Source organism: Megalops cyprinoides, chromosome 14 (genome assembly GCF_013368585.1).
Source record: "Megalops cyprinoides isolate fMegCyp1 chromosome 14, fMegCyp1.pri, whole genome shotgun sequence".
NCBI lineage: Eukaryota > Metazoa > Chordata > Actinopteri > Elopiformes > Megalopidae > Megalops > Megalops cyprinoides.
In genome coordinates this window covers 11,100,515-11,126,255 of record NC_050596.1, presented here as the reverse complement: position 1 = coordinate 11,126,255, position 25,741 = coordinate 11,100,515, and the positions used below count along the sequence as shown (strand labels likewise).

The 25,741-nt window shown below is 48.0% G+C and overlaps 1 protein-coding gene across 2 annotated transcripts; it reads left to right on the top strand.

Moving 5' to 3' along the window:
- The first annotated feature begins 5,046 nt into the window (after positions 1-5,046).
- LOC118789541 (M-phase phosphoprotein 8-like) lies at positions 5,047-22,107 on the top strand. 2 transcript variants are annotated; one of them, XM_036546014.1, is made up of 14 exons: positions 5,047-5,245; positions 10,391-10,540; positions 12,733-13,947; positions 14,693-14,801; positions 16,262-16,783; positions 16,905-17,027; positions 17,274-17,362; positions 17,789-17,929; positions 18,985-19,071; positions 19,335-19,489; positions 19,752-19,909; positions 20,046-20,170; positions 21,044-21,127; positions 21,879-22,107. In XM_036546014.1, the coding sequence occupies exons 1-14, from the start codon at positions 5,135-5,137 to the stop codon at positions 21,918-21,920; spliced, it is 3,111 nt and encodes a 1,036-aa protein (XP_036401907.1). In that variant the 5' UTR covers positions 5,047-5,134; the 3' UTR covers positions 21,921-22,107. The 2 variants fall into 2 exon arrangements, with proteins under 2 accessions (XP_036401907.1, XP_036401905.1); XM_036546012.1 differs by having other exon boundaries at positions 12,730-13,947.
- The last annotated feature ends 3,634 nt before the right edge of the window (positions 22,108-25,741 follow it).

Below are 25,741 nucleotides of genomic sequence, written 5' to 3'. Positions count from 1 at the left end.
CGTGACACCCCCCCTCCGAGACTAACCCTGATTAGACAGATTTTAGAGACAGGTTAATAGTCTTCAAAAGCTACATGGGACCATTAAATTGGCTAACTAAATTCAGTTAAATTAGCTGTATTTCGCTACTCTCTAGCCATTCTAGTTAGTGTGCCTGCGATTTGAGAAACTTTCTAAGGAAGCGGTCTTGCTTGCTTTTTCAGTTATAACCATCAGTTTATGGTTTATTCTAAACATTTGCTACAATTTAATGGACATGCATTTTGGATAACACGTGGAAAATTCTTAGAACCAAGACAACCCGTCTGCAGGCTAGTAATACGCAGTGTAGATAGTTCGCTAGCTAGCAAAGTGCTAGCCAAGTCGCTAGTTAGCTATCAGTATGTCAAGCAAGTGTCGAATAATAGGTTCATATTTGCTGTGATGGAATAAATATTTGCTACATACCTCAGTTTTCGCTAAATTTCAGGATTTGCCAACCTATCGAACTACTTGATCGAAACTTGTATAGAGTCAACATAAGGAACAATGAAACTTTTCCAAATGTACCGCCGTACCAAAACAAAGCCCGCGAGAGATAGGAAGTTTACACTGTCGCAATGACTTGTGGGTGAAGCAGTCCAACAGTGTTCATGAACATGTCGTTTTCTACCGGAACGACCAAATTAAGAACTTCATCTCCAACAAAGTATTGCGCATACGTTAAATACCACTTTTAATTACGCCATGAGCGTTGGCATCAACGTCTTTGAGTGCTGGGTGTGTTTTTGCGGGTTGAGTAAGGTGAGACCGCGGCAAACATTCTTCAGATGGAAGCGATATGAAAGTGGCCACAAGGTCAAAATGTATTTAGCATGACAGTTTGACAATTATATGATATCGGAATTTTATTTTGTTTTGAAATTATGATGTGGCAGCGCTGCTGTAGGCCTACATGTCTTGTTTGACAATTGAATACGTGTATCTGCACACGGGCACATTCAATTTAGAGTAATTTAGACATTATGTAATGTCGCATTTTCTTTTATGATGATGATGATGATGATGATATTATTATTATTATTATTGTTGTTGTTGTTGTTGTTGTTGTTCATAATAATGAAATTAGGCCCAATGCATACAAATCATTTACGATGACCTATTTGGTGTTTTCTGTTGGAGCTGCACTTGAAGAGATTAGCCCCTTGGAAAAGCATGAGGATAGGGGCATCATACAGTATGTAAAGCAAGCTCCAAGAGAAGCTCCTCAATGAACAGAGAAACCAGGAGCCATCACAGGGTCAGACAGAGGGAAGGAGCTCCAAGGACTAGAGACTCATCTCTGAAAGCCAACTGCAACATCCTCAGATCAGGGTTTAAACTTGAGTTTGGACAACCAAACCATTGTAGTTTATATGAACAGGGAAAGCTGCTTCTAATCATAAATAGTGCAGGTAAATCAGGGCTAACGTAAACATGTTGCAAGATCATAAGGTGCTAACATTGTTGCAATTGGCTCTAAATCATCTACAGTAGTCAGCGTACTGTCCTCTGACATTGCATCAGCATCAGCGATTATGGCCTTCTGTATAAAACATGAATCTGACTTAGACTTCCCCGACACTGCTGATCCAGCTGCTATTCAGTGTCACAACCAAGGCTGGGTTCCATACCCAGTGTGGATTCATATCAAATCAAATCTAGACCACAGGAAATAAAGTTTACCTTGCCAGCACTGTATAATGTAGAAAAGGATTTCATACAGTTGTTCTGAAGGTGGAAAGAGATTTGCTGACTTGTTCAGTTTGAATTCATTCAGCTGCAAAGCGATACCCATGTGCTCTGTACAAAAGGAATTTTGTTACATCATCTATATTAACTTAACACCTGCATGTTCTGCAGCTGAGAAACTGTAAGTTGTTCTAAATGTGGGAAGAATCAATGCTATCATCTTAAAAACCACATCACTGAATTAATTCAGGTGGACATTCTTAGATCTCTCTAGGGTATGAAGAATTTACTGCATGGAAACACCCTGGCAATATACAGTAGAATATACAATATAACTCATTCAGGTGTAAACACAACCTTTGCACACCGCATAGAAAGTGTTTTGCCAGTGAGTCCCCCTGAATAAAACTAATTCATTCAGTGTACCCAGGGAGAGACATTTTGTCCATTTATGATGGCCTGTCTGGGGCCATCATATACCCAGGGTTAACCGCTCTGAGTGGGCTTGCGGCTGAAGGAGTGGCAGAAGCACTTGCAGGAGAAGCTGAAGGCCCAGCAGATGGAGCAGCTCCAGCAGCTGGTGCAGGAGCATCATAAACCAACCTGCAGAGACACTAGAGAATTCAGTCTTGAGGAAAGAAAAAAAACAGAACACTGCAACTAATGTTGAAAAATTTCTGCTCAAACGAACACCTCAACAGTAAATGGCAAATGGTTTGGAATAAAAACCACCTGTGTGTATAGCATTTTGACATCAGTGGACACAGTTGGAAATTGCAGTTTATATTACCATAACCTCATACAGCTATAAGAGGAGATGCCTCAAACTATAAGCCACATTTATTGTTTGCAAGTCGCATTTTGCATAATTTTATGTCTTGAAACAGATCACTAATTTTTGGCATGTTTCAGCAAAAGTATTATATTACGCTTAAATATGTCTGCGTTCAGGGTATATCTTATGTGGCTTAACACTGACCAGGCTTTTGGGAATGATCTAACAGATTATGTGAGGGTATGACCTCAAGCAAGGCAGTGATTCGTGCCAGAAAGTCAAGGTGGAGTATTAATTACAGACAGACATTCTTCTGAGAAAATGTATAAAATCTCCGCAACTTGGGGGGGGGGGGGCAGTTGACACAAGGTTGTCAAGAAAGCTGACTAACTACATATGTAGCAGTGCATCAGCATTTTATCATTATTGATGATGATGGAAACAGTGCAGCTAACAAACTATTTATCTACCACTACCTATTTATCTAAATTTGTGAATGCCTGTGAAAGTCCCTTGAATTCACTGAACAATTTCATATCCCCCTCCTGCAATATTTGGTTGATTCCATCTATTTGTCCTGCACACAGGGCAAAAATTCCCTATTCAGGTAACTCATACACCTCTTCCTTCGTTATTATTGTGAATGAGCATGATACTGAAATGACTGGATTTTCAGGCCACGTATTTCACTCATTTTTCATTAGTAATCAGTAAACTGTCACCAAGGTCTTGTTTTGTAACTGGTGAATTGAGAGAAGGGAGTTGTAATGGTTTCATTATCTGATTGGAATGCACCCTAATGCATATGTCCATTAGAACATATCAAACTTCATCTACTCCCACAATAGAGTCACCAACTTGGCTTAGTTGAGGTGTTGCCCCTTTGATAGTCTGTGCCATCTTATATTACACATGTATTCTTTGCATTTTCTCCCTTTCCCATGACACCAGCTATCTGGTTTCAGTGGTAGAAGCATGTTATATTTAGTGGTTCCATATATTTTTTTATTGATACTCAGGTCTAGCTCTGTAGCTAGTTTTGCAACAAGTACTTGGTGGTTTTTAACAAGCACTTGAAGAATTGTAGATTGCAGTTTGGGACCTCTGCTCTGTGCAAGCCCTCAGTGTGTCTCAGCAGGCAGATTTCATCAATGGGGAGTCAGCTTCAGAAATGGACATCGACCCCCATCTAAGAATGAGAACCCCTTTGGATGCCTCAGACTGGGGTGCTATTTCTAGGGCAGTTGTGCAAGCACACTTGCCTCCAATCCCAGCCACCCCCCCACTGTTCAAGGGCAACGGAAACTACAGGTGCCACTCAGGCAGGCTGTGGAGCCATCTGTGAGAGGATGTCCCCATGTGGTCTGTGGGGCTTCTCTTGAGCAAACTGCCACCTCCTTGCAGTTTTCTGAGTCCTACTTTATTTACTCTCAGTTGTCCCCCACAAACATGCTATAATTCAGACAGACAGTACAACAGTATCGTCCTACATCAACTGGCAAGGTGGGGTAAGGTCAATAACTTTGCACACTAAAGCCCATCAGTGCTTACTTTAGGTGCATGCCAGTGGTCTGTCCTTACATACGTTTCACCTCCTGGGAATAACAAATGTGGCAGCAGATCTCCTGTGAAGGGCAGGGAGAGGGCAGGCCAGGGGAGTGGTGCCTCTTCCCAAGCAGTGGAGGTCATTTAGTGTTGGCTTGGGAGCACAAAAAATGACCTTTGTCTGCTATATTTGGAAAGTAGGTATGCCATCAATCACGTTATGGGATCGCGAAGCAAATCCCATGTCAACCCATTAATTAATATTTCGTAGAAACGCTCTTTCACAATACAGTTCAAAATGATAAAATAGTTGTTTCCTTACACAATAGATACCTTGCACGTTTTACTGGTTGCATGTAACTAGGTAACCAGGGAAGACGGTGAAACCCTGCCCCGCAAGCTATTTTGGTCACGAATCATAATAAAACAAAACGACGACGACAGTGACGAAATCGTGAACATGCTGTCTGACCGCTGCCACATACTGAGCTAGCGGCTGTCCGGCATGTGTCCAAAGAACGTGCTGCGCTAGCGGAAGTGTGGGGTGAAATAGCTGAGCGAAGGGGAGAATTACACTCAGACGCTGTCCGGTCAGTTTGAACAAGTCTTTCCTTGTCAACTTCCAAGTCCGATTAAAGTCACGAGTATTTCACTGAGACACGTCAGGACTGAAGCAATCTAATTTGACTCGAGTCTACATCTCCCAAAAACTGGGGAAAAATATTTGACAAGATCAAATACATGCAAAGCATGTACCACCCCGTCATACTGCGCACGGTGTTGCACATCAGCCGGGATAGTTCGCTACGTTAAACACTATTATTAGCCGCAGTTGTTTCTGTTTGGAGTGAGGAGTAATTTCCCATAATCCTACTGCACCTGTTCATTTGTTCGGTGGGATTGGATTTCTCCGGTGTCTGTCACTCCTACCATTAATATGATTGGTCGGTTGATAAACCCGCCCCTTAAACAACCGCCCCGCCCAGTCTTCCACTTCGTTACAGTAGACGAAAAAAAGCTAGTGCGGCCTAGGTTGTGTGACTACACACCTAGGGAGTCTGGCCACAAGTTTTAGTTAAATTAAAGCTGTTTAAAGAGAGCGGAATGGAGCAAACGGCAACGGGGGCTGAAAGGTCCGATCCCGGAGACAGCGAACAGGACGAGGAGGAGGATGTGTACGAAGTGGAGAGGATTATTGACATGCGAGTGGAGGAGGTGAGCAGTTGCGCTGGGATTGACCGATCTTGGGAGGAAAAAATGGGTTGATGCTGTTTAAGAAATGGGTGTTTTCTCTGCAGCGTAACTTTTGAAGGCGCAGTTGAAATATCTGAAAGCCCGCACAAGGTGATCACATTATGCAAAGCCGCCTTTATCGCGTATTCGTACACAGTCTTTTCCCTTTCGTCAGTTAGGACTGATGTTTGACACTCTGCCCGGGAGTACTTTGTGGCTAGCTAGCTTGCTAGCTACTTCTTGCACAGCCTACGTTGTCACGGCAAGTTATCAAAATGCAGGCGTGACCCCGGTTGCCAAAACAACCACCCCAATGTTTAGCTAGGCTGCTAGCTGGCCAGTGTCGTACGAATGTGAAACTAAACTATTTGTAACTAACCAGTCACAGAAAAGTGTGACATTGTTAGTTCTTTTTATTCCTTTTAAACACCAGTTGTTGAGTAACAGCTCAGAAGAATGTATCCCGATGACAGATAACGTTTGGCTAACTTAGCTTTGCTGGGACAGCTACAGCTGTAACGTTGTAGATGGCAAACTCTAAGTTTAATGACCGGGTCTACTTTTAAATTGGTGGTCGAGAATAATAAGCAAACGTTAGGCCTATCGTAACCGGGAGTTGTTTGTGTCGTAACATTTACATAAAGGTATTCTTAACAGGCGAGGACGTAGTTGATAGCTAGTTCCCCTAGCTAACAAGTTGTGTGTTATGGTTTACTTTGCAGATAGAAGGTTCCCGAAGACTCGTGGTAGCTCAGTTATTTGAGAGAAATGGCTAGAGATAGCTAGTCATGTCAGATCAAATGTATATCCATTCGTTTAGGCATGAATGTACAAGTGGATGCGATCATTATCCTCAGTTTATACTCTTTTGCTGGCTAGCTACACTTCACACGCATGAAATCAGATAGCTAGCTAAGGATGAATACATAGCCAACGTTAGGGATGGATAGTTTCCTTTAAATGAAACCTGTAAATACACTGGGTGCATTTCATTTTATGTCGAGAACGTGCTAAAAATTAAAGGATGGTAGGAAATTGAAATGCAGAAATGAAGTGGGCAGCAGTTAAAGGACCCCTTCACGCTGCTGTTGCTGCGACTTGCATCGCTAATGATTCGCCATCACCCTGTTTTTCAGAGAGACAGACTTCCAGCCTGTGACAGGGCTCATTAGTTAGCCCAGCACGCCTGTGCGCAGCGCGCATCCCGTCCGTCCGTTGGCTGCAGCAGTTGGCCCTGTTTGTTGTGGTGTCACTTAGACGCCCCTCTCAGGAAGTCCAGACTTGGTTGGAGGGGGAAAACCTTGCCGCACTGAACGTGTGGACGTTAAAATTTGCCAGCTTGTGGGGAAGAAGTCTGTTGACTGCGGCAACAAACTTTTCCCACTCCCGCCCCCTCGGCCCCCCCCCCCCCTTCACTGTGGGCAACATATACCCCAAACACGTTGCACAACATCTCACACACGTGCTGATGTGTGGTAAAAGTCCAGATCTTAGTTTAAACACACCACTCGGCCTCACTCTCTGGCGATGTGGACTTTGGCCCTGTTATCAGTAGCAGACAGTTACGCTGTCGCAGAGGGGTCTGCTCTGTCTCCTCCTCCACCCTCCTTGTCGTCGTCGCCCCCCCACGCTAGTGTGAAGTGCCCCGCGTCAGGGAAAACCCGGCCACTTTGTCTCTGCCATCTAAACGTGTCCCTCTGCAAAAAGCACACCCTCTTCCAGGAGACTTTCAGGAGTGGAGGAACATGTTTCACGGAGCACTTTTCTCTGCATTTAAGGGCTGTCGTGCCTCTCAGGAGAGCAGAAACAGTGATGCTTTTTTTATCTTAGTTTATCTCACATCAGATTTTTTTTGTAGTTTTCTACAAAAACTGGGTGTGTCCAGGCCTCAGCGGCCATTGAAAGTCATGCAGCAGCCATTGAAAATCATGATAAAACTGTTTTTTTTTTTTTTTTTTTTTTACAACATTGGCGTAATGTTGAGACAATTACTAACTAGGTTACCCCGCCGTCACATCAAGGCGTGTGTATGTTTGAAGCGCTAGACTGGCCAAGCGTGCCAGGTTCTCTGCTCCAGACAGAAGTTGTTTTCATTCGCGAAGCGGGTCACAGGTTGTCTGGACAAACCCCGGTCGTGTCTCGCCCATCCTCGTGAGACACCGGAGAGTCTGACAGGTGTCTGGTTATCATGTTACATTCCAGCTTCCGCACCGCTGTGGCAATGTTCTCCTGTTGCCACAGCGTTGCTCTAACGTTTGTGTGAACATTAGTCGGTAGGATGGGGTGTACCGGCTGGATGAGCACAGAGTTGAGACCCACAGGGTTGGGGGAGGGGGACAGTACTGCAAACTGGTGTCCGTTACCTACACTGCTATAGCTCTGGAGTGATGCTGTCTGTATAGCAGCCTACAGCTTCTGTATGGACCCTAAAACACTGCGTGCAGGCATAAACACAAGTAAACAGCATGCAGAAAAATGACCCTTTAAGCTAGCTAGGAGAAATTAACCCATGATAAGTTAGGGTAAAGAACCATCAGTAATTATTGTTGCATGGCTGTTAAAGCTGTTGGTATGGCACGCTGTTGATGCTGTACTCGGATTTATGGAAAATGAGCTGTTTATTTGTAAGGTGTTTTTGCAGCCTCATAGTGATTCTGATAACCCCAGCTGCTTTGGGTGTTTTTCACAGGTCGGCACAGTAGCAGTAATGGGCGTCTTGGTGTGAAAACATGCTGCAGATTTGTCTGCTGGCTGTAATGCAGCTTGTGAACATTGCTGCTGTCCACACATACGGGAAAGGGGTATGTGACATTTTTTCCACGAGCACCGACAGCATATGAAGCGGAGAGCCGGTCTAATCTAAATGTCTTCCACAAATTGCGGGCTCTGAGCTTAATCTCCCATCAGCCCGGGCCGCGTTTTAGCAGGCTTCTCCTGTGCACACTCACTGATCTTAATGCTAATGAGGCCGATGTGCTAACTACCTAGCTAATGTGGCGGACGGAGTGAATGTCACAAGCCGCCCGTGTGGTGTAAAGATCAGTGAATCCGTGCGGACTCTCCACTATGTAGCGTCCTAATAAATGACCGCATCTTCAGGAAGGCCCTGTGAACGGCACAGACTAACAGCAGAAAAGGCCTCGGCGTTGGACTGCGCATGATTTATTCACCGGCACACGTGTAACACGGCTCGCTCAGGGAGCCTCACCGCTGCGCAGTCGGAGACAGGAGGATGGCGTGTGCGTGAGGCGAGGCTGTGTTTGTGAGTGCATGGGAGAGCTGTAGAGGGGGGCTGTGGAGACTGCTTGCGAGTGATATTTTGCGTGGGAATGTGAAACCATAGTCAGTGTGTTTTTTGTGCTTGGATGTGTATGCATGTCCGAGGGCGTTTGCGAGCGTAAGCGTCGGCGTGTGTGTGTTTGTGTGTGTGTGTGTGTGTGTGTGTGTGTGTGTGTGTGTGTGTGTGTGTGTGTGTGTGTGTGTGTCTGGCAGCCCCTGCCTGTTTCTGACAGAGACGCCCAGTTGTCACGGCACCCTCTGCTACGGTCGGGTGGGGGGAGGAGCTGACGCTGCAGCCAGAGACGGAAAGTATCGCCGGTCTGTCACTCCCGGCCAATCAGAGCTCAGCCGTCTCTCTCTGCGCCGGGCCAAAGGGAAGTCTGGAGACATAAAGAAACAAGGAGGTGGAGGCACAGACACTGGCGCAGCCTTCAGAGGAGAGAGGACACACACAGACACACACACACGTACGTACATACACACACACACGGAGTACAGCGTGGTTGGCTGTAGCACCCATATGGTGGAAACTCACCAAAACCCACACTGAAACCTCACTGCCTCTCTCATAATAAAATAACCAGCAGCTTGGCTTGTGTTCCCGCTGCTGAAACGAATGCATCGCCCTGTGGGTTAGAAACGGATAGAGTCGCTGGCAGGGAGAGAGACCGATAGGGACAGAGAGAGAGACAAAAAGCAACAACAGAAGCAGGCAGAGCGAGCATCGGGGAGTGAAAGAGAGAGGGGAGCCAGGGGGGAGGTGGGGGGGGGGGGGGGGGGGGGTGTAAAGAGAGAGACTGTGTGTGTCCTGTTACAGGCTAATGAATGCTCCTTATTGTCAGCTGTGTTCCATGTCAACAGGGTGGTGCCAGTGATGCGTGGGTGCCAGTCTGGGCACCGCTCCCGCCGCAGTCGCCTGCACGCGGATGGGGCAGCGCTGTAGGTTCCCAGCCAGCGGGGTTAATGTGAATTAAAAAAACACAGCAGAAAAAAATAACAATCTTCCCCGGCGCGGTGTGCCAGGGAGTGATGCTTTTCAGGTTCAAACGCGGCCGCGGAGCTCCTTTCAGATGCAAAGCGGAAATCAAACGGCTGCGTGCACCTGGCGCCGGTTTTCATCTCCCGTTCCACGCACGCCGCGCGGCGCGAGAGCCGGTTTCCGCGGGCGCGCCGGGCGGCTCAACAAAGCCGGTACAGCGGGCACAAATGAAAGGCCTGATCAAAGCTTTATCCTATAGACACTACTCTCTGATTTGGCAACCGTCAGTGATCTCCCAGGTTCACATTTGCATTAAGATGGATTTCCGCTTTTGGATAAATGTTAAATGTTTAGCGGGAGGAGACGGAGCATTGTGTACATTTTGAACACTTTGTGTTTGTGTTAGAAGCATGCTCAGCTGGATACTTACTTAAACAATTCAGATTAAGTACAGTGCCCAGCGGTACAACAGCAATGACCTGGAATTAGGTCCTACAGCCTCCTGGCTAAAAACCCAGCTCCAGTGTGGTGTAGCACTTCCTTTAACACTTTGCAGGAGTCTAAAAAGGTGCATCCCTGGAGTTCATGGCCTGGATAAGATGTCTTCTCAGCCAGTCTCTTACATACCTTGGTGTTTGGTCACATGATTTACTGACTGAGCAGGCATACGTGTCAGCGGCTGCTTGCATTTTCCACATGCAAGTCCAGAGTATTGACAGTAAAAATACAATGTGCTGGTCATGTGCTGGTCACTGTTGCACATTGTAATTAGTGCAGAGTTCAAGCTGATTGTCAGGACATAACGCAACGTGTCCTGCTGCCTTCTGCCCCTCTCCTGTCCTTTCCTGACCTCTCCTGTGTTCCCCCAGGGGGAGGTCCTGTACCGTGTTCGCTGGAAGAACTACACGTCGGACGATGACACCTGGGAGCCCGAGGCCCACCTGGAGGACTGCAGGGAGGTGCTGCTGGCCTACAGGAAAAAGGTGGCGGAGAGCAAGCCCAAGAAAGACCTGGCTGTGGTGAGTTCTGACGCCCCGCTGAGCCAAACGGCAGCGATGCCCTGATCTGGGATCAGCTAACCCAACCGCATTGCTGAACTTAAGGACAAGGGAGTGGCTGCCTACAGTCAGATGTGTCCTGAAAGGCAGTGTTGTCCAAGATGACTGTGTTCATGTTTTGTGACATTCCTATTGCTAATTCCAGTCCTAATGCTGAGTGAATTTGTGGAGAATAGCTATAAGTGCGTCAGCTCCATGAGCAGGATTCCTTGAACAAGGTTGCCTTTTTGGGCAGATCCGCCTCTGGCCTCTACAGCCGGGACTGAACTTAACCGTGACAGAAATCCGAAAAACTGATGTAGGATCAGTGCTTAGAACAGCTGACAGCTAAATTACATGGTGAGTAGGAGCCTGTGTGACTTCACACCTCCTGCTGTGGACGCAATCGAAAGGCTGTGTATTTTGACGCTCCCTGATGGAGAGAGACAGACTCCATCTCACCCCCTGATTCTGCACATCCTCTCTATAGATCCGGCTCCTGCGTGAATAGATTAAAAAAAAAAAGATTTAAAAGCTTTTTAATCCGGTTTTGGTTGAGAGTGCCGGGCTGCGAGAAAGGTTTTGTGTGTATGTGTGTGTGTGTTATGGAGGATCGTAGCACTATGTCAGGCAGGATTTAAGATTCAGCAGAGATCTCGGACCAGTTTTTGGTGTTGTTATTGTTAGTGCAACGCAGGTGGAGAAACACAGGTGGAGATGACAGCCAGTAGGCTGCAGAGGGGCCCAACAGGGGCAGGTAGGAGCCCAAAGCCGCACCCTCGCCTCGGGGTGGGGGGGATGCGCAGCTGACGCAGACAAAGAGAGGTCAGGCACTCTGTAGCGCGTTTCAGCTGCAGCTGCTTTGACACTGCAGCAAGAGAGTGCTCTTTTTAAAGCCCCGGTTCCTTTTTAAATCTGCTTATATGTTATTCATCGCCGTGCTATTTAAGTAGGGAAACGCAATACATCACCGCCTTGCCCAAACTGAGCCGCGATAACATGGGGTCAAAGTTCATAGGAGCGTCTGAGAGCACCTCTTTCACATGAGACGTGGGTCTCACGAAGACAAAAAAAAAACAAAAGATGTCTTTTTATTCTTCTCACTGATGTGATCTTTTGATCTGCCCACAGCGAGGCTCTTGCAGCATGGGTTTACCCCAAGGTTACCACAGTGTATCCCTTACGTTGCCTTCCACGTTAATATTTAACCGCAAAATGCGAGTTCCGCTGATCCACTCCGATAGCCGTTGCGGAAAAGCTGTCCCTGCGCGGCACTGCAGGGGTTAACGGCTTTGCTTCAGTAAACAGAGAAGCGTACTCGCTGAGCTCTTTTAAGCACGGAGAGGAGAAGGGCCCCCAAGACAGCTCTAATGAGCAGAGAGGATCATGGGTAGGATCAGCAGTCTCACAGCTGCGGATATGAGCTTTCACCTCCTGCTAATCCTTGGCTTGGTTAAAGCGGCCTGTCCCAGCAGACACACTGAGCCCCAGCGAGCCGGCCCTCTTGACCGCAGCAAGACCAGATGGCCACTGCTGGGCCCTAATTAGGCGGTACTACCCACCGTTGATTCGATTCCATCAGCTGCTAAAAAACTTTTTTTTTGATCAATTAACATTTATTAGTGTTAACTTGATACCAAAAACAGGGCCATGTTGCCATATCATTTTTGTCTTTTGCTGGGTTTATTGTAACCGATTCTATTATGTGATTAGTGTCTGAGGCTGGCTCAAAATGTTCCCCAGGAGTAGCTCAGGTGGAAAAAGATTTGAGCCCTGGTTGTGTTGTGGTTCTGTCCATGGTCCCCTTTAGGTTGTGATATAAAGCTCCCTTATTCAGTTTTGCAATTCATGATGAGTTAAACTGTGCTTTGATCCAATCTGCTACATATCGGTCCAAAGTCTGGACATGTATATTAATGTTGTTTTTTTGTTTAACCACCATGTCCCATCATGCAGAACCACTTCACAATCAGAAGTTCCATTCCCGAGGATGGTACAATGGGACAGGCAGTAGTGGCAGTGTTATGAGCTTATGTATGAATGCTAGAAATTCCAGTCTTGAGTACCAGTGTAAGGTGGGAGGTTGTCACTGTGCATCCTTCCTTAACAAAAATACCCTCTCTGATTGGCCTAAATGACTGTCATCTTTTTTCTTGTTCTTCCACCATAAGAAGCTGCCCATGAAGAGCGACCTCTTCGATGCCGACTCGGAGAGCGAGGACGAAAAGAGGGACGCGTCGCCTCCAAAGAAGAAGAAGAAAAAGAAGAAATCAAAGGAAGCGATTGTGGACCTCTCGCCTGAAGCGCACAGGAAGGAGAAGAAGAAGGAGAAGAAGAAGTGGAAGCAGGAGAGGGCGCTGCCGGCGCCGGAGTCTGACGGGACGGTGTCGGAGGAGGAGGAGAGCGCCCCCGCCGCGCCGGCCCCGCCCCTGCCCCCAGCCCCGCCCCGCAGCCAGAAGAGGGCCATCGAGTCGGAGGACAAGGAGGAGGCGCCCGTCACGCCCAAGAAACACAAGAAAGACAAGCCCAAAGATGGAGGCAAGCAGAAGAAAGACAAGGGCAAAGATGGAGGCAAGCTGAGGAAGGACAGCGGAGAGGGCAAGAAGAGGAAGGATCACCGAAAGGAGCTGGACTCCACCGAGGATGAGGAGGAGGAGGAAGAGGAGGAGGAGGAAGGGTCTACCAATGCAGAAGGGGAACTCTGTGAAGCGCCGTGGGAGTCTCCCAAAATGCCGACGGACATGGCAGACACCGAGAGCTGGGAGCCCCCCGAGGGGACCCCCGCCACCCCCGCCAATCCGGCGGAGAAGCAGGGGGAGGAGGCAGAGTCTGCGAAGGCCAAGCAGAAGAAGAACAGGGTGGGGCTTAAGCTGCAGGGCATCAGAGAGCTCATCCAGGAGAAGAAGGGCAAGAAGTCCCCGCCCCCTCAAAAGGAGACCGCCCAGCAGAAGCTCAAGAGCCTGATGAGCTCCAAGAGCGCCAGCAAGAGCCACAGCAAGGTCCCCCGCAGCGGCGCCGAGGACGAGCCCGCCCTCCTCTCCTCAGACTCCAGCGAGGCCGCCGCCGTCGGCTCCGTCAAGAGGAAGAACAAGAGCAAAGCCAAGGAGGCTGCCGCCCAGAGGGCCTCTTCCTCTCCCTCCTCCTCAACCGGCGCCACCGCCAAGGAGGACGATGCCAACGCGAAGGTCAAAGACCCTTCCTCCTCCTCCTCCTCCTCATGGCCAGGAAAGCAGGAGGACGCCATGGAAAAGGACCAGCCGGTCTCCACCAACCTGTTCGAGAAGTTCCTGCTGAACTGTGAGGCCAAGGACCGGGTTCCAAGGCGACAGTCCGTTCATGCCCCGCCCATGGAGAGCAGAGCCGAGCAGGCGAAGACCACCACGCCAAAGGTTCTCTCACATGTGTACTAATCTCCTGTGTGATCACTGCTCTGATATGTTCAGTTCTCTCATGTCCAATCACTAGTCTTGCATCTGATCATTGCTTCGCTCATATCCAATCACACATCTAAGTACATTTCCTATGCTGTTGAGCAGGCTAGAGACTTGGCAGATGTTTTTGTTTTGTGAACAACAGTTTAGTTTTCTCATAACCACCCCAACCTCCAAGCACACGGAGGCTAGAGGTAGTACAAGGCAAACGTCTTTATAAAGCTGTAACTGATGCTTCAGCTTACCTTATTTCACAGATTTAATGAAGCTGTGCTCAAGGCCTACTACTCTGTAAGAGGAAGGTGCACGCTGTGGTTGTGTTAATTTCTCTCAGTATTAACAAGGCAATGACAGGGAAATGAACCATGCAGTCACACTTTTGCAGAGAGCCGTACCTGCTGCTGTTCCTCAACATGGGTGTGTCGTGTCCCCACCTTCAAAAATCAGTGCCTTCCCTTCCCTTTCTGCAACACAAAAGCTGACATTTACCTATCACAAGATGAAGTCATGTGTACAGTTCCGCGTTTCCCCATTCGACGTGCGTTGTGATCCCTGCACTGGTGAGAGTAGCAACAATTTGTACCGTCCTTTCAGTAAGCAGCCTTAGTTTTGACGCACCATTGACGAGGTGATGGAGGAGGAGTGCCTGGTAGCAGGTACAATGGCAAGGCGGACGTGTGACGTGTTCTCCTCTGACTTACAGACCCCGGGGAAGACGGAGAAAAAGGGGAAAACCTCGAAGGAGTCGCCGGTTCAGAAACTGGAGCAGGACAGGACGGAGAAGGCCAAGCGGGAGACCAAGAGCTCGGAGGGTGAGGGGGAAAGGGGATCTGCAATGCAGGGGACGCTGTGAGGCGTTTCAGCCGGACCCTGTCTAAACGCCTCCCGCTACCGTTTTTAAATTCGTCTCGCGCCACTTGGTTTGTCTCGAGTGTTTTCAGTGATTTAGTCAAGCTTTATATGATAGCCCTCATAAAGGAATTATCACAGCACTTCAGACTATTTGATGTGAATGCAATTGAAGTCATAGGGGATGTAACTTAATAGAATATCAATGATGCAGTGATGCTTCAGTAGCTGAAAGGAAGTCCTCTGGAGTGAAAGTAATAGAATCAACGAGATGCTTGGCATAAGGTAGAGGGACATCTGATTGGCACATTGTAATTATAAATAGCAAAACGCTACCGTATAATATATAAATTTGCTGACGACAGCATGAAACTCAGTTGAGTTAGATAACAGATGTGAGCTAACTTCTGAAGAGGAAACCAAGTCGCAGCAGACGCGCTGCTCACAGCGTTATCACCTCTCAGCAGCTGATGGGAAGGGAAGCTGGTACACGACCCAGAGGAGAACAGGGCCTCTGTTCTCGTCAGAGGTTGAGTTTCGTTGAGTGGAAGCGGACGCCTAAGTCTCAATGTCACAAGAAAGACGACCAAGGACTGAGGGAGCACTATAATAAAGCATTGTGTAAATCTCAGTCGACTCAGTCATCTAAAAATTGGCACAGATATATCCGCACCGCACACGAGTCAATAAAAAAATACATACACTAGGGTCCAAAATTATTGGGACACCTGGGCATTTTGTGGTTAAGTGTGGATGTGTCCATGTAGCTATTAGTTTTATCACTCGAACCTAATTTATGGTGTGGCGAAAACAGTTACATGTTTTGGCGACTATTAACATTTTCAAAACATCTCTTTATGTGGTTGGCACATGATTGCATGATGACTACCCTTATTTCCAACATTTTAATAATATGTATATATATTCTGCCAAACAAACTGACAATTCCATGACATTAACTTAATTTTAAAAGGTACCTACATACTTATTGAGTGCAGACAAGTGAACAAAAATGACCCTCACTTCAATTAGGCCTGATTGAACGTTGCCCTGCCCCCTAATTGAACACTCCTACTGAAGCCTATATAAACCTAACAAGGTTGGAACATGGTCACAGATGAAGCTGAAATTGACATTGACATAAATATGACTTTCCCAATGTCTGATGGAATATGCAGCAAAAATATTGTGGGTTTTTGGAAAAAAAAGTGTGTCCCAATAATTTTGGACCCAGGTGTATGTGCGATATTTTCTGGCACGCTGTGTTGAACAGCTTGAAAAGCTTGTAGACTATAAATGCAGAGTGCAGCTTTTCCTAGAAAATAGTAAGTGTTGGGTATTTCTAAAACTAAATTCAGAGCAGTGTTTGGTTGTTAGAACGTGTAGATTGACTTTAATGAAGCCAACCTGTCTGTGTTCTCAGCTCCACGGCCAGTGCAGAGCCCCTCTGCCCAGGAGACAGAGGAGAGGCAGGAGAGGAGGGTGAGTACGGACAGCCTTACGGACAGGCGAGGGAAGACGGACATGGAGCGGGGAAGAGCCGATGAGCTAACAGAGTCCAGGGCGGCCGGAGACCCCCTGGAGAGGAAGGCAGAGGCTAAAGAAAAGAGGGAGGAGTCGAGGGAGAGGAGGGAGGAGCCACAAGAAAAGAAGGACGAGTCACGAGAGAGGAGGGAGGAGCCACGCGAGAAGAAGGACGAGCCGAGGGAAAAGAAGGACGAACCGCGGGAGAGGAGGGAGAGGCCCGAGGAGACGCGGGGAGGTCGGTGGGAGAAGAAGGCGCCCGGGGTGGCGTCTCCCGAGCCGGCGGACGACGCGGCGGCGGCGGCCGGGAGGTGGAAGGAGCGGAGGAGAAGGCGGGACGGCAGCGAGCCGCACCTTTACGTCGGCTGCGACGACAATCAGGAACCTCAGGACCTGCTGGGGAATGCCGACAGGACCCTGGGTACGGCGTCAGCCTCTATGCACTCACTATTGAGAATAATGAAGCGCATGCCTATCTGCCTGCACAAGAGAAGGTGAATGTAGTGCAGCGTAATGAAATGTGTGTGTACTGTGTGTGACAGACAGGGGGCAGGCTTCCCTGAACCTCGGGGTGGATCTCAAGCTGGACTGGATGACACTGGAGGACTTCCAGAAACACTTAAACGGAGAGGATGAGATTCTCTCTGCTGCAACTATAACTCCCAGTGAGTGCGAAACACACACACACACACACACACACACACACACACACAGAGCAGCCACAGAGGCGGTCTCTGCCCCTGTCTCATCTGTCTGAATTTCACAAACTCTTGACGGACGGACATGGCAGGAAACATCTAATGGAGTGTGATATTATGGAAAGTATAATGACTGCACTAACAGGATGTCCCTAAGGGAAGCCCAGATTTGTTGGGTAACCCCCATTTTCTCTCTCTCCATCTTTACTCCAGGTGAACTCCGGGACGCAGTGAAAACTGGAGACTACATTGCAGTGAAGCTTGCACTCAATTCCAAAGAGGACTACAATCTGGACCAGGAGGTTATAGTTTAATCTCACGCATCTCCTTTACAGCACACCAGACCTCTGTCTCACGTTTTGCACCACGCTTAGCATGTGAGCTGCCCCAGTAGAAAGTCAGCGGTGGGTGGCATAGAGTATGTGAGCTCAGAGCCTTAACCCCCACCAACCCTGCACCCTGTTATGTGGCAGTGTAGCATAGGTAAGGAGCAGGACTCGTAACTGAAAGGTTGCCGGTTCGATTCCCTGCTGGCGCACTGCTGCTGCATCCTTGGGCAAGGTACCCAGAATTGCCTTAGTAAATATTCAGCTGTATAAATGGATAACATGTAAAAATTGTAACCTATGTAAGTAGCTCTGGATAAGAGTGTCTGGTAAATGGCCATAATGTAATGTAAACGCGGGACGCTCCTGCTGTGATCCGTGACGGTGTTGCGCCCCCTGCAGGACTCGAGCGGGATGTCTCTGGCCATGCTGGCGGCGGCGGGGGGGCAGGACGACATCCTGCGGCTGCTGATTAAGAAGGGGGTGAAGGTGAACGGCCGGCAGAAGAACGGCACCACCGCGCTCATGCACGCTGCTGAGAAGGTAATGCACTGGGCCACGCCCTGCCCGTCCTCCTCCAATCATACATACAGCCACACCCTGCCCGTCCTCCTCCAATCATACATACAGCCACGCCCTGCCCGTCCTCCTCCAATCATACATACAGCCACGCCCTGCCCGTCCTCCTCCAGTCATACATACAGCCACGCCCCGCCCGTCCTCCTCCAATCATACATACAGCCACACCCCGCCCGTCCTCATCCAGTCATACATACAGCCACGCCCCGCCCGTCCTCCTTCAATCATACATACAGCCACGCCCCGCCCGTCCTCATCCAGTCATACATACAGCCACGCCCCGCCCGTCCTCCTCCAATCATACATACAGCCACGCCCCGCCCGTCCTCCTCCAATCATACATACAGCCACGCCCCGCCCGTCCTCCTCCAATCATACATACAGCCACGCCCCGCCCGTCCTCCTCCAATCATACATACAGCCACGCCCCGCCTGTCCTCCTCCAGTCATCCATACGGTCATATGGTTCTGGTTCTCCCATTCATCCCTATAACAATATGCTGTCCATCCTGTTATGATGTTCTTTCATTCATTCCCATTCATCCATAAACTGGTGGACTTTTCACTCATCCATTCATGCATACAGCCATATACTGCCCATCTTGTAATTATTCCAATCATTCAGAGGGTCATAGCTGCCTGTTTAAACATTAATCCACATGACCTTACACTGACTTTCCTGTCATTAACCCATTCATTCATCTTTGTATATTTATAAACATCAACTGACCTACTGTTATCCGTGGCCCCCACGCCTCCAGCTTCAGTCTGTACTAACACAAGGTTCCCACACCGGCATGCATGTGTGGAGTTCCACCCTGACCTCTCTGTGGTCCTGTGCGTGTGAGCGTTTATGTGCGCATCTCTGGCTTGTGTGCCTGGTGTTCTCTGGTGTGTGTGCGCCTTTCTTTGCATACGCGGACTTCCTACTTAAACATCCTGTACTCTCTGCGTGAGAGTGTGTGTGTGTGTGTGGTTGATTCCTTCCTAACCACTCTGATACGGTCTGTGTGCAACAGAACTTCCTGACGACGGTGGCCATCCTGCTCGAGGCAGGGGCTTGTGTCAACGCACAGACGCTGGGCGGAGAGACGGCGCTCATGAAGGTGAGAGAGATCCTGGAGAGGAGCCTCTCCTCTGCTCTCTGTGAACACTGACCTTCTCCTTCAGTTGGTTTCTCCTTTCATTAGACACACCCTGATACAGGCAACAGAATGCTGAGCCCTGTAAGACTCAATACTTTGCAGTGCGCATGACCGTGACACACCATAAACAGGGTCATGTGACCTGCAAATGCTTTTTGGCGTATTGCATGCTCAGCCCTGTGAGAGTGTCACTGTGCCACTGAGGTGATTCTCTGCTCCTATAGGCTTGCAAGAGGGGGAACGCTGATGTAGTGCGCCTCCTGCTGGAGTACGGGGCGGACTGCAACATCCTGTCCAAGCACCAGAACAACGCCCTACACTTCGCCAAGCTCAGCAACAACGTGACGGTGTACGACTACGTCAAGGACCACATGAACACGTGAGTCTGCGTCGCCCCCACACTGTCCCACGCATATACACGTATCCACACTGTCGAATTTGTGTATTCCTGTGTGTCCTACCACGTATTATTGAGCTGTCAGGCAAAGAAAGCAGAATCAATTTGTTGGGCTGCCTCATCAGATAAGCTGTTTCTTCTTTTACTCCACTCCACTGTATATTGTTGAATTGTTTCTTTTGGCAGTTATGAGTACTGGGCTACATGGTGAATAATATTTTTTTGCATGTGCACATATGCACAGGTTGTCGAGCGTGGCGGAGGAGACGATCCGGGCGTACTTCGAAACGCGGCTGGCCCTGCTGGAGCCCGTGTTCCCCCTGGCCTGTCACAGACTCTGCGAGGGGCCCGACTTCTCCCTGGAGTTCAACTACAAACCTCCCCCACACAGCCCTGCTGAAGGTACGACAGCCAGCGTACACACACACGCCATGACGGTCAACATTTTTGTGGACACACTGCCGTTTCCAGGGCTTGCGTTTCTGTTGCGTTCCCGTAATGTTATGTGTTCACGCTGAAGAGTCTCTCTCTCACTCAGGGTCAGGGATTCTCCTCTTCATCTTCCACGCTAACTTCCTGAGCGAGATCACAGCCCGGCTCTGTGGCCCCTGCAGCGTCCATGCTGTGGTGCTCAACGACAAGTTCCAGCTGCCCATCTTCCTGGTGAGTCGGGTCACAGGGGCAGGCCGATACATATTCCATATGTGACAACCAGAGGAGAGGTGCACTCTTGTTCAGTAACTCATATAACGTGTTTGAGACTCCCTCACATGTAAGGGTATAGTGTCTACATGCAGTTCTGCTTGAGGAGATGGTGTAATACAGGTACATTGCTGTGGCACTGTTCAGTGTACTTAGAGTGTAAATCCTGGTGTTGTCCTCTGCTCAAACCCACAATGACTATCAGAATCTTAAAATTTAGAGACTGCAATATGACACGGTAATGAATGGGCAGACCTCTGCTGATGAAAGTGAAGGTTTAAGCATTCTGATGTCTGCTGTTTAATGTAAGCATCCAGATGTAAATATGTTCATAAAGATGTAAAATGTTGATAAAGGCTCAGTTCAGTCGAAAGCATCCTTTACTATGTGTTTATGAGCAAGAATAAAAGAAAACATCCTGTGAGCCTTATTGCATGTTGTCAAATTTACACTGAAAAAGTTAGCTGCAAACTTCAGTTTGCCTGAAAGCAGGGAGTTGGGCTCGTGCTGATGCTCGAGCAGTGGAATATTTCAGTTTAAAAAACACCTTTACAAGACACAAGACCAAACCACTGAGTTTAGTGAGTCATTTAAAGGGTGTTAACTGTAAGTGGTCTCACTTTACTGCAATTACTCGTGACAGTGTTCATTTGAATAAAAATGGGCTTTAGTGCTTACGCTGTAATGGGTTTGCCAGGGAAAGGGAGCTGTTATCTCTCACCGCAGTTTTTGCCTTGGCACCCTTAGCTTAGCCTCCGCTTTCTGGAAGCGTTGCTTGTTTGCTGACACAGGACACACCACGCTAACCCCAGTCTTCACACTGTGCCCCACCAGGACAGCCACTTCATCTATTCCTTCAGCCCCGTGCAGGGCCTCAACAAACTCTTCATACGGCTGGCGGAGTCCCCCACGGCCAAGGTAAGGGAGAGGAGCTGGAACTCCGGCTGAAGGCCCTCACAAAGCTAGGCTCGCTGTGTCTCACTGCCTGGAGGATTCCCATCCTGCTGCAGCCGGGGAGCTTTTTTTAAATGAGATGGAAAGTAAAGTAAATCCCTCTGCAGTGTCAGGCGGGATGCTTAACTGCCATTCAGAATCTTTCTCAATGTCACATCCCACTGATTGGCACTGACCTCCGTCTTCAGTTGGTCAGGCAAGTACAGCTCTGGTATGCTGTCTGTAATCGACTGGTTTTCTCCCATCCAAACACTGCTCTCCACAACAGTGCACTTTGATTAGTTTAGATCAGCGTTTCTCAACCCTCTCCTGGAGTACCCCCTGTCCTGCATGTTTTAGAGATCTGAAACATGCAGGGCAGGGGGTACTCCAGGAGAGGGTAGAGAAACACTGGTTTAGATCAGTGTTGTGCTCTGCAGGCAAGGAGGCTCCAACTTTTTACAAGGACCACAGAGCCTCCTTTTGGCCATAGCTATGCAAACCCCACTCTGACCGTGTGAGTGAAAGGGTTCTTCAGGGACAGACTTGATTTAAATTGTCTGGAGGGCTTCCCTTTGTAGAGAGCTAATGGTTCAGATCTTTCTTCCAGCAGTTGGCTGAAATGTTACATTCCTTGGTTCCTGGTTCCGTGAGGATGCACTTAGCTGAACTCGCTGCATCTTTGCCCTTTACTCATGACTTGTCATTTGACTGATTTTGTTTACTTCTTTTGTAGGTCAAGCTGCTGATCTGCGCATACAGAGTGCAGCTGCAGTGATGTGCAACACACCCCCCCTCCCCTACCCCCACCACCCGCCCTGCAGGTCAAAGGTTGTGTGCTGCCCAGCCCTAGCAGAAGACACTCCCATAACCTCCAAATATGGCACAAGCCACACCCTCCAGGACGAAAGAGCCAAAGAAGATGGATGAGTGAAGACGGTCTGGCCTTGTGGCCTGAAAGTGGGGAAGGCAATAGTACATACCCAGTGCCATGACTGGGGGGGGGGGGGGCATGCAATCTGTAGGAAATGGACATTAAGTCAGAGATTAGGTTAGAAGTGCGTTTTTGTGAAGAACACTCTGGGCCCCCCCGTGATGTGCAGTGGAAGAATGAATGTATTCTGTAGCCTAGTGAAGAGTTTGGGATGAGAGCTGCAGCCTCTAAACACAGATAGACACCAGCTGGAGGCTCTGTATCCCATAGTTCTATGCACATCGGTGGGACAGAACTAACAGTGGGGGGAGGAGTGCAGGTTAAGAAAAGGGGAGGGGTAAAAAGACGTTTTTAATGTTGAAGGTCAGTCACATGGGTCCCCAGAGCTTGCATGTTTTCTGTTGATTTTTTTTTTTTTAAACAATTAATTTATTATGTTGATATTTCTGTCCTTTTTCCCCTCCCTGCGGGCCCTGAGGGCAAGGCTGTGTGGGGTAGGCCACAGGTGACTGAGTGCCTCTGGCCGTGAGAGCGCCCTGGCGGGGCGGGCGGGGCAGGGCACCTGGAATTTCTGGACCAAGTTGACGCTTCGCCCCAAAGTCACTTGTGCGCTTTTAAATGTAGGATGAAACACAGCGGTCGTGTTTTTTTTTTTCTTTTTTGTTTGTTTGTTTGCCTTTTTGAATTTGCTTCAATTCTCGTGTCTGTTCTTTGTCCTTTCTTTGCATTGTTTTCTTGGGTAATCAAGGGTCAAGCGACTGAAACTGATTAGGTCATTGGAGGATTAGTCCTGGTGAAAAAACGCGAGTGCGGTCGACTCGCTGCGTTTTTGACATGGCTGCCGGAGGGCAATGATGAAGTAATGCATTTTTATTACATGTACGGATAGTGTTCTCCCTGGGGTGCTCTCATAAGGGCTAACGTGTTGTTCTTTTTGGGATGAGGTATTGGCCTCATTTGGTCACTAATGCCAGTCAGGCAGAATTTAACGACGTACCCGATCATTTGGGTGGATTACAGACAGACCCTGTTGGTGTTCCCTATGGCTGCGCAGGCAAAATAGAGCTAAAGCAGACAGTGTTAGAGACCTGTGGAGAGTCGTTTAAACACATGTGACGTATAATCAAGGGGATACCTGGGTGACTGTATTAAATGACTGTAATCCTATGTACATACCGTGTTTCCATGACAAGTAACCTTTTGCTTTATCAAAGACCGCAAAACATAGATGTATTTAAAAACAAAGTTTTAGTTTTTGAATATGTAAAATATGCTTTAAAAAATATTACCAAGAAGAGTTGTCACACTATATTTCCTTGCATTAAATATTGTCACAATCTTTAATGAAACAAGCACATGTGGTCTTTCCTTTCTGTTGTCATTCTCCCTCCACTGAGCAGACCTGCTTACTAAGTGCTGGTCTCTGACATCAGGGTGTCACATGGATTTTCTGCTCCACTCTGTTCTATGCATTGCGAAATAAACACTTAACCCTTTAGCTGCAGGTTGGGTGTATCATAGTCTGGGGGACACAACCACAAGAACGTCTTGATTTATTGGCAACAGCCTGTGACAACCAGAAGGTCAGCCCTACATTCGTACACTGAAAGAGGACACAACAAAATATAGCATTCATAGTTTTATTGTCGTTCAAGCCAAGAAATTAGTAGATTCCATTAAGAGGTGAACAAAAGGAAAATGCTTACCTGCAGGTATTCACTCTGAAGATTATGTTCCTGGGGCAGGTTCTGTGCATTATGTGTATATGCAAATACTATACACAGTGCCATGGAATTGGGGGGGGGTTGTCACAGGGACAGGTTGGTTCTGTTGAAAATTTCCCAGTTGCATTGCTGAAAACCTTTATGATGTCACCATTCAGAATCCCTGCATTTTTCTAATACCACACTGAAGCTCTGGTTAAAGTACTAAATATGACACAAATGATATTGTGTTGTTTACAGTATATACAGTTAGAGGAAGAGATGACCAGACACTCACTCTCTACCTGCAGCAAAGTCCTGGGAATGTCTCAGCTGTCTTCCCCCAATGAGGACACGTCTATAAAAAAGGAACAAATATTTTAAAATCTGCAAACAAAAATACACCACACACATACACCAAAGTGAAAGCTGATATTTCCCTCAACTCCATCTATCCACAGGAAACAGCCCCAGTGCGTGATGGGAACACAGCCTGTCCCCAGTGTTCAGTATAGGGGAAGTGAGTGGGTGAGCACACAGATAATGAACTTCACAACCCACTGCTGCCAATAAGAAATAGTTCCAGAACCTGTCATGTGACCTGCTAATGCTTCAGATGGGGCAAAAAAATTTAAGGGCAGAACTGAAAACACATAGGTAGCCCTTGACATTTGCAATTATGTAGTAATTGTCTTTTCTTCCAGGGAGTCCCCATTAATTCAACTGCTCCCAGGTTGATCTGAGTTTGATATCACTGACCTCTCCTTCAACCAGGCCCTCCTGTCATTCATAATATTGCACTGAGCCAACTGTGTCTCTCAAGCTGGCCATGAGAGGAAGAGCTCCATGTCACTCACACAGTACACACTGTGGACACACACATACACACACACACACACACACACACTGCAGATACACACAAGTATCACTCCATTTAAGACCATATTGACTTTAGTTATGTGGAAAATCAAGCTTCAGTCACGAGACAAAAAAGGCCAAGGGTGAGGCAAACATTACAGCCTGAACATTTTGCAGGTACACCGGGACCCGCTTCTGTGCGACTTCTCCGGCGGGGAATAGAATCGGGGCGGAATGGCTGCTTCGGAGCCAGCGGGCAGACACGGAGTGTTTGTGCGGCACCTGAAACAGAGCTGCGTCTGTTCCCCTTGCCCGCCCCCCACCCCTCCTGCGGCACGGAGGCCCCCCCAGCAGGAAACTCAACTGGTGCGCTCCGCCGCAGCGGCTTCCTCCTCACTCAGAGGGCGTGTGCATGCGGCAGAGAAACCCAGCTACCCCGCGTGCCGTGTGCATCGGAGATCAGAGTCATTACACGCGCATGGATTTAGCGTGTTTGCGTGCACAATAGAGCGTGGGTCTGAATGTGGCTATGTGTGTTAGCATGTGTCAGGATGGTTGTCACCTGTGTGTGTTTTTGTGGGGAGGGTCACTGCCAGTGTAGGATTTGGAAAGGGAAGGAAGTGTAAATTACTGTCATACAAACATTTGCTGTTTCTGACCTGCGTTCGCCAGTGTGACTATGAGATATCAACATTAGCTTCGACCTGAAGTAATACATTCATCAGTGAAGTATGGGCCACCTGTTTTACAATCTTCAGTCATTTCCTGTCTTACCTTCAGGAAGCTCTTAAACTATACAAAGGCAGGTATAATAATTAGTGAATCTAAAGCTACCTGGTTCATTAATTGTGATCAGCATGTAACATTCTTATTGCACAGGAAACACCAGTTTCACTTGGATAACATTCCTCTTTCACACAGGGTGTCACAGCGACAGCAACAGCGGCTCAGTTCCTTCAGGGCACTGTGCTGCTTCCTACTGCACCTGCAGTTGCTTCCAGCACAGCACAGTACCAGATAAATCCAGCAAAACACATATTCACACATCTCATAAGGACATGCATCACTAATCATTTCATTAATTATTAATATTAATTAATCACT

Bases quoted from the DNA above. Each gene is read 5' to 3' on its own strand.
- LOC118789541 (XM_036546012.1), top strand. From the start codon at position 5,135: ATGGAGCAAACGGCAACGGGGGCTGAAAGGTCCGATCCCGGAGACAGC. The intron at 17,930-18,984 runs GTAATGCACTGG...TGTGTGCAACAG, and splicing joins TCATGCACGCTGCTGAGAAG to AACTTCCTGACGACGGTGGC. The intron at 19,072-19,334 runs GTGAGAGAGATC...CTGCTCCTATAG, and splicing joins GAGAGACGGCGCTCATGAAG to GCTTGCAAGAGGGGGAACGC.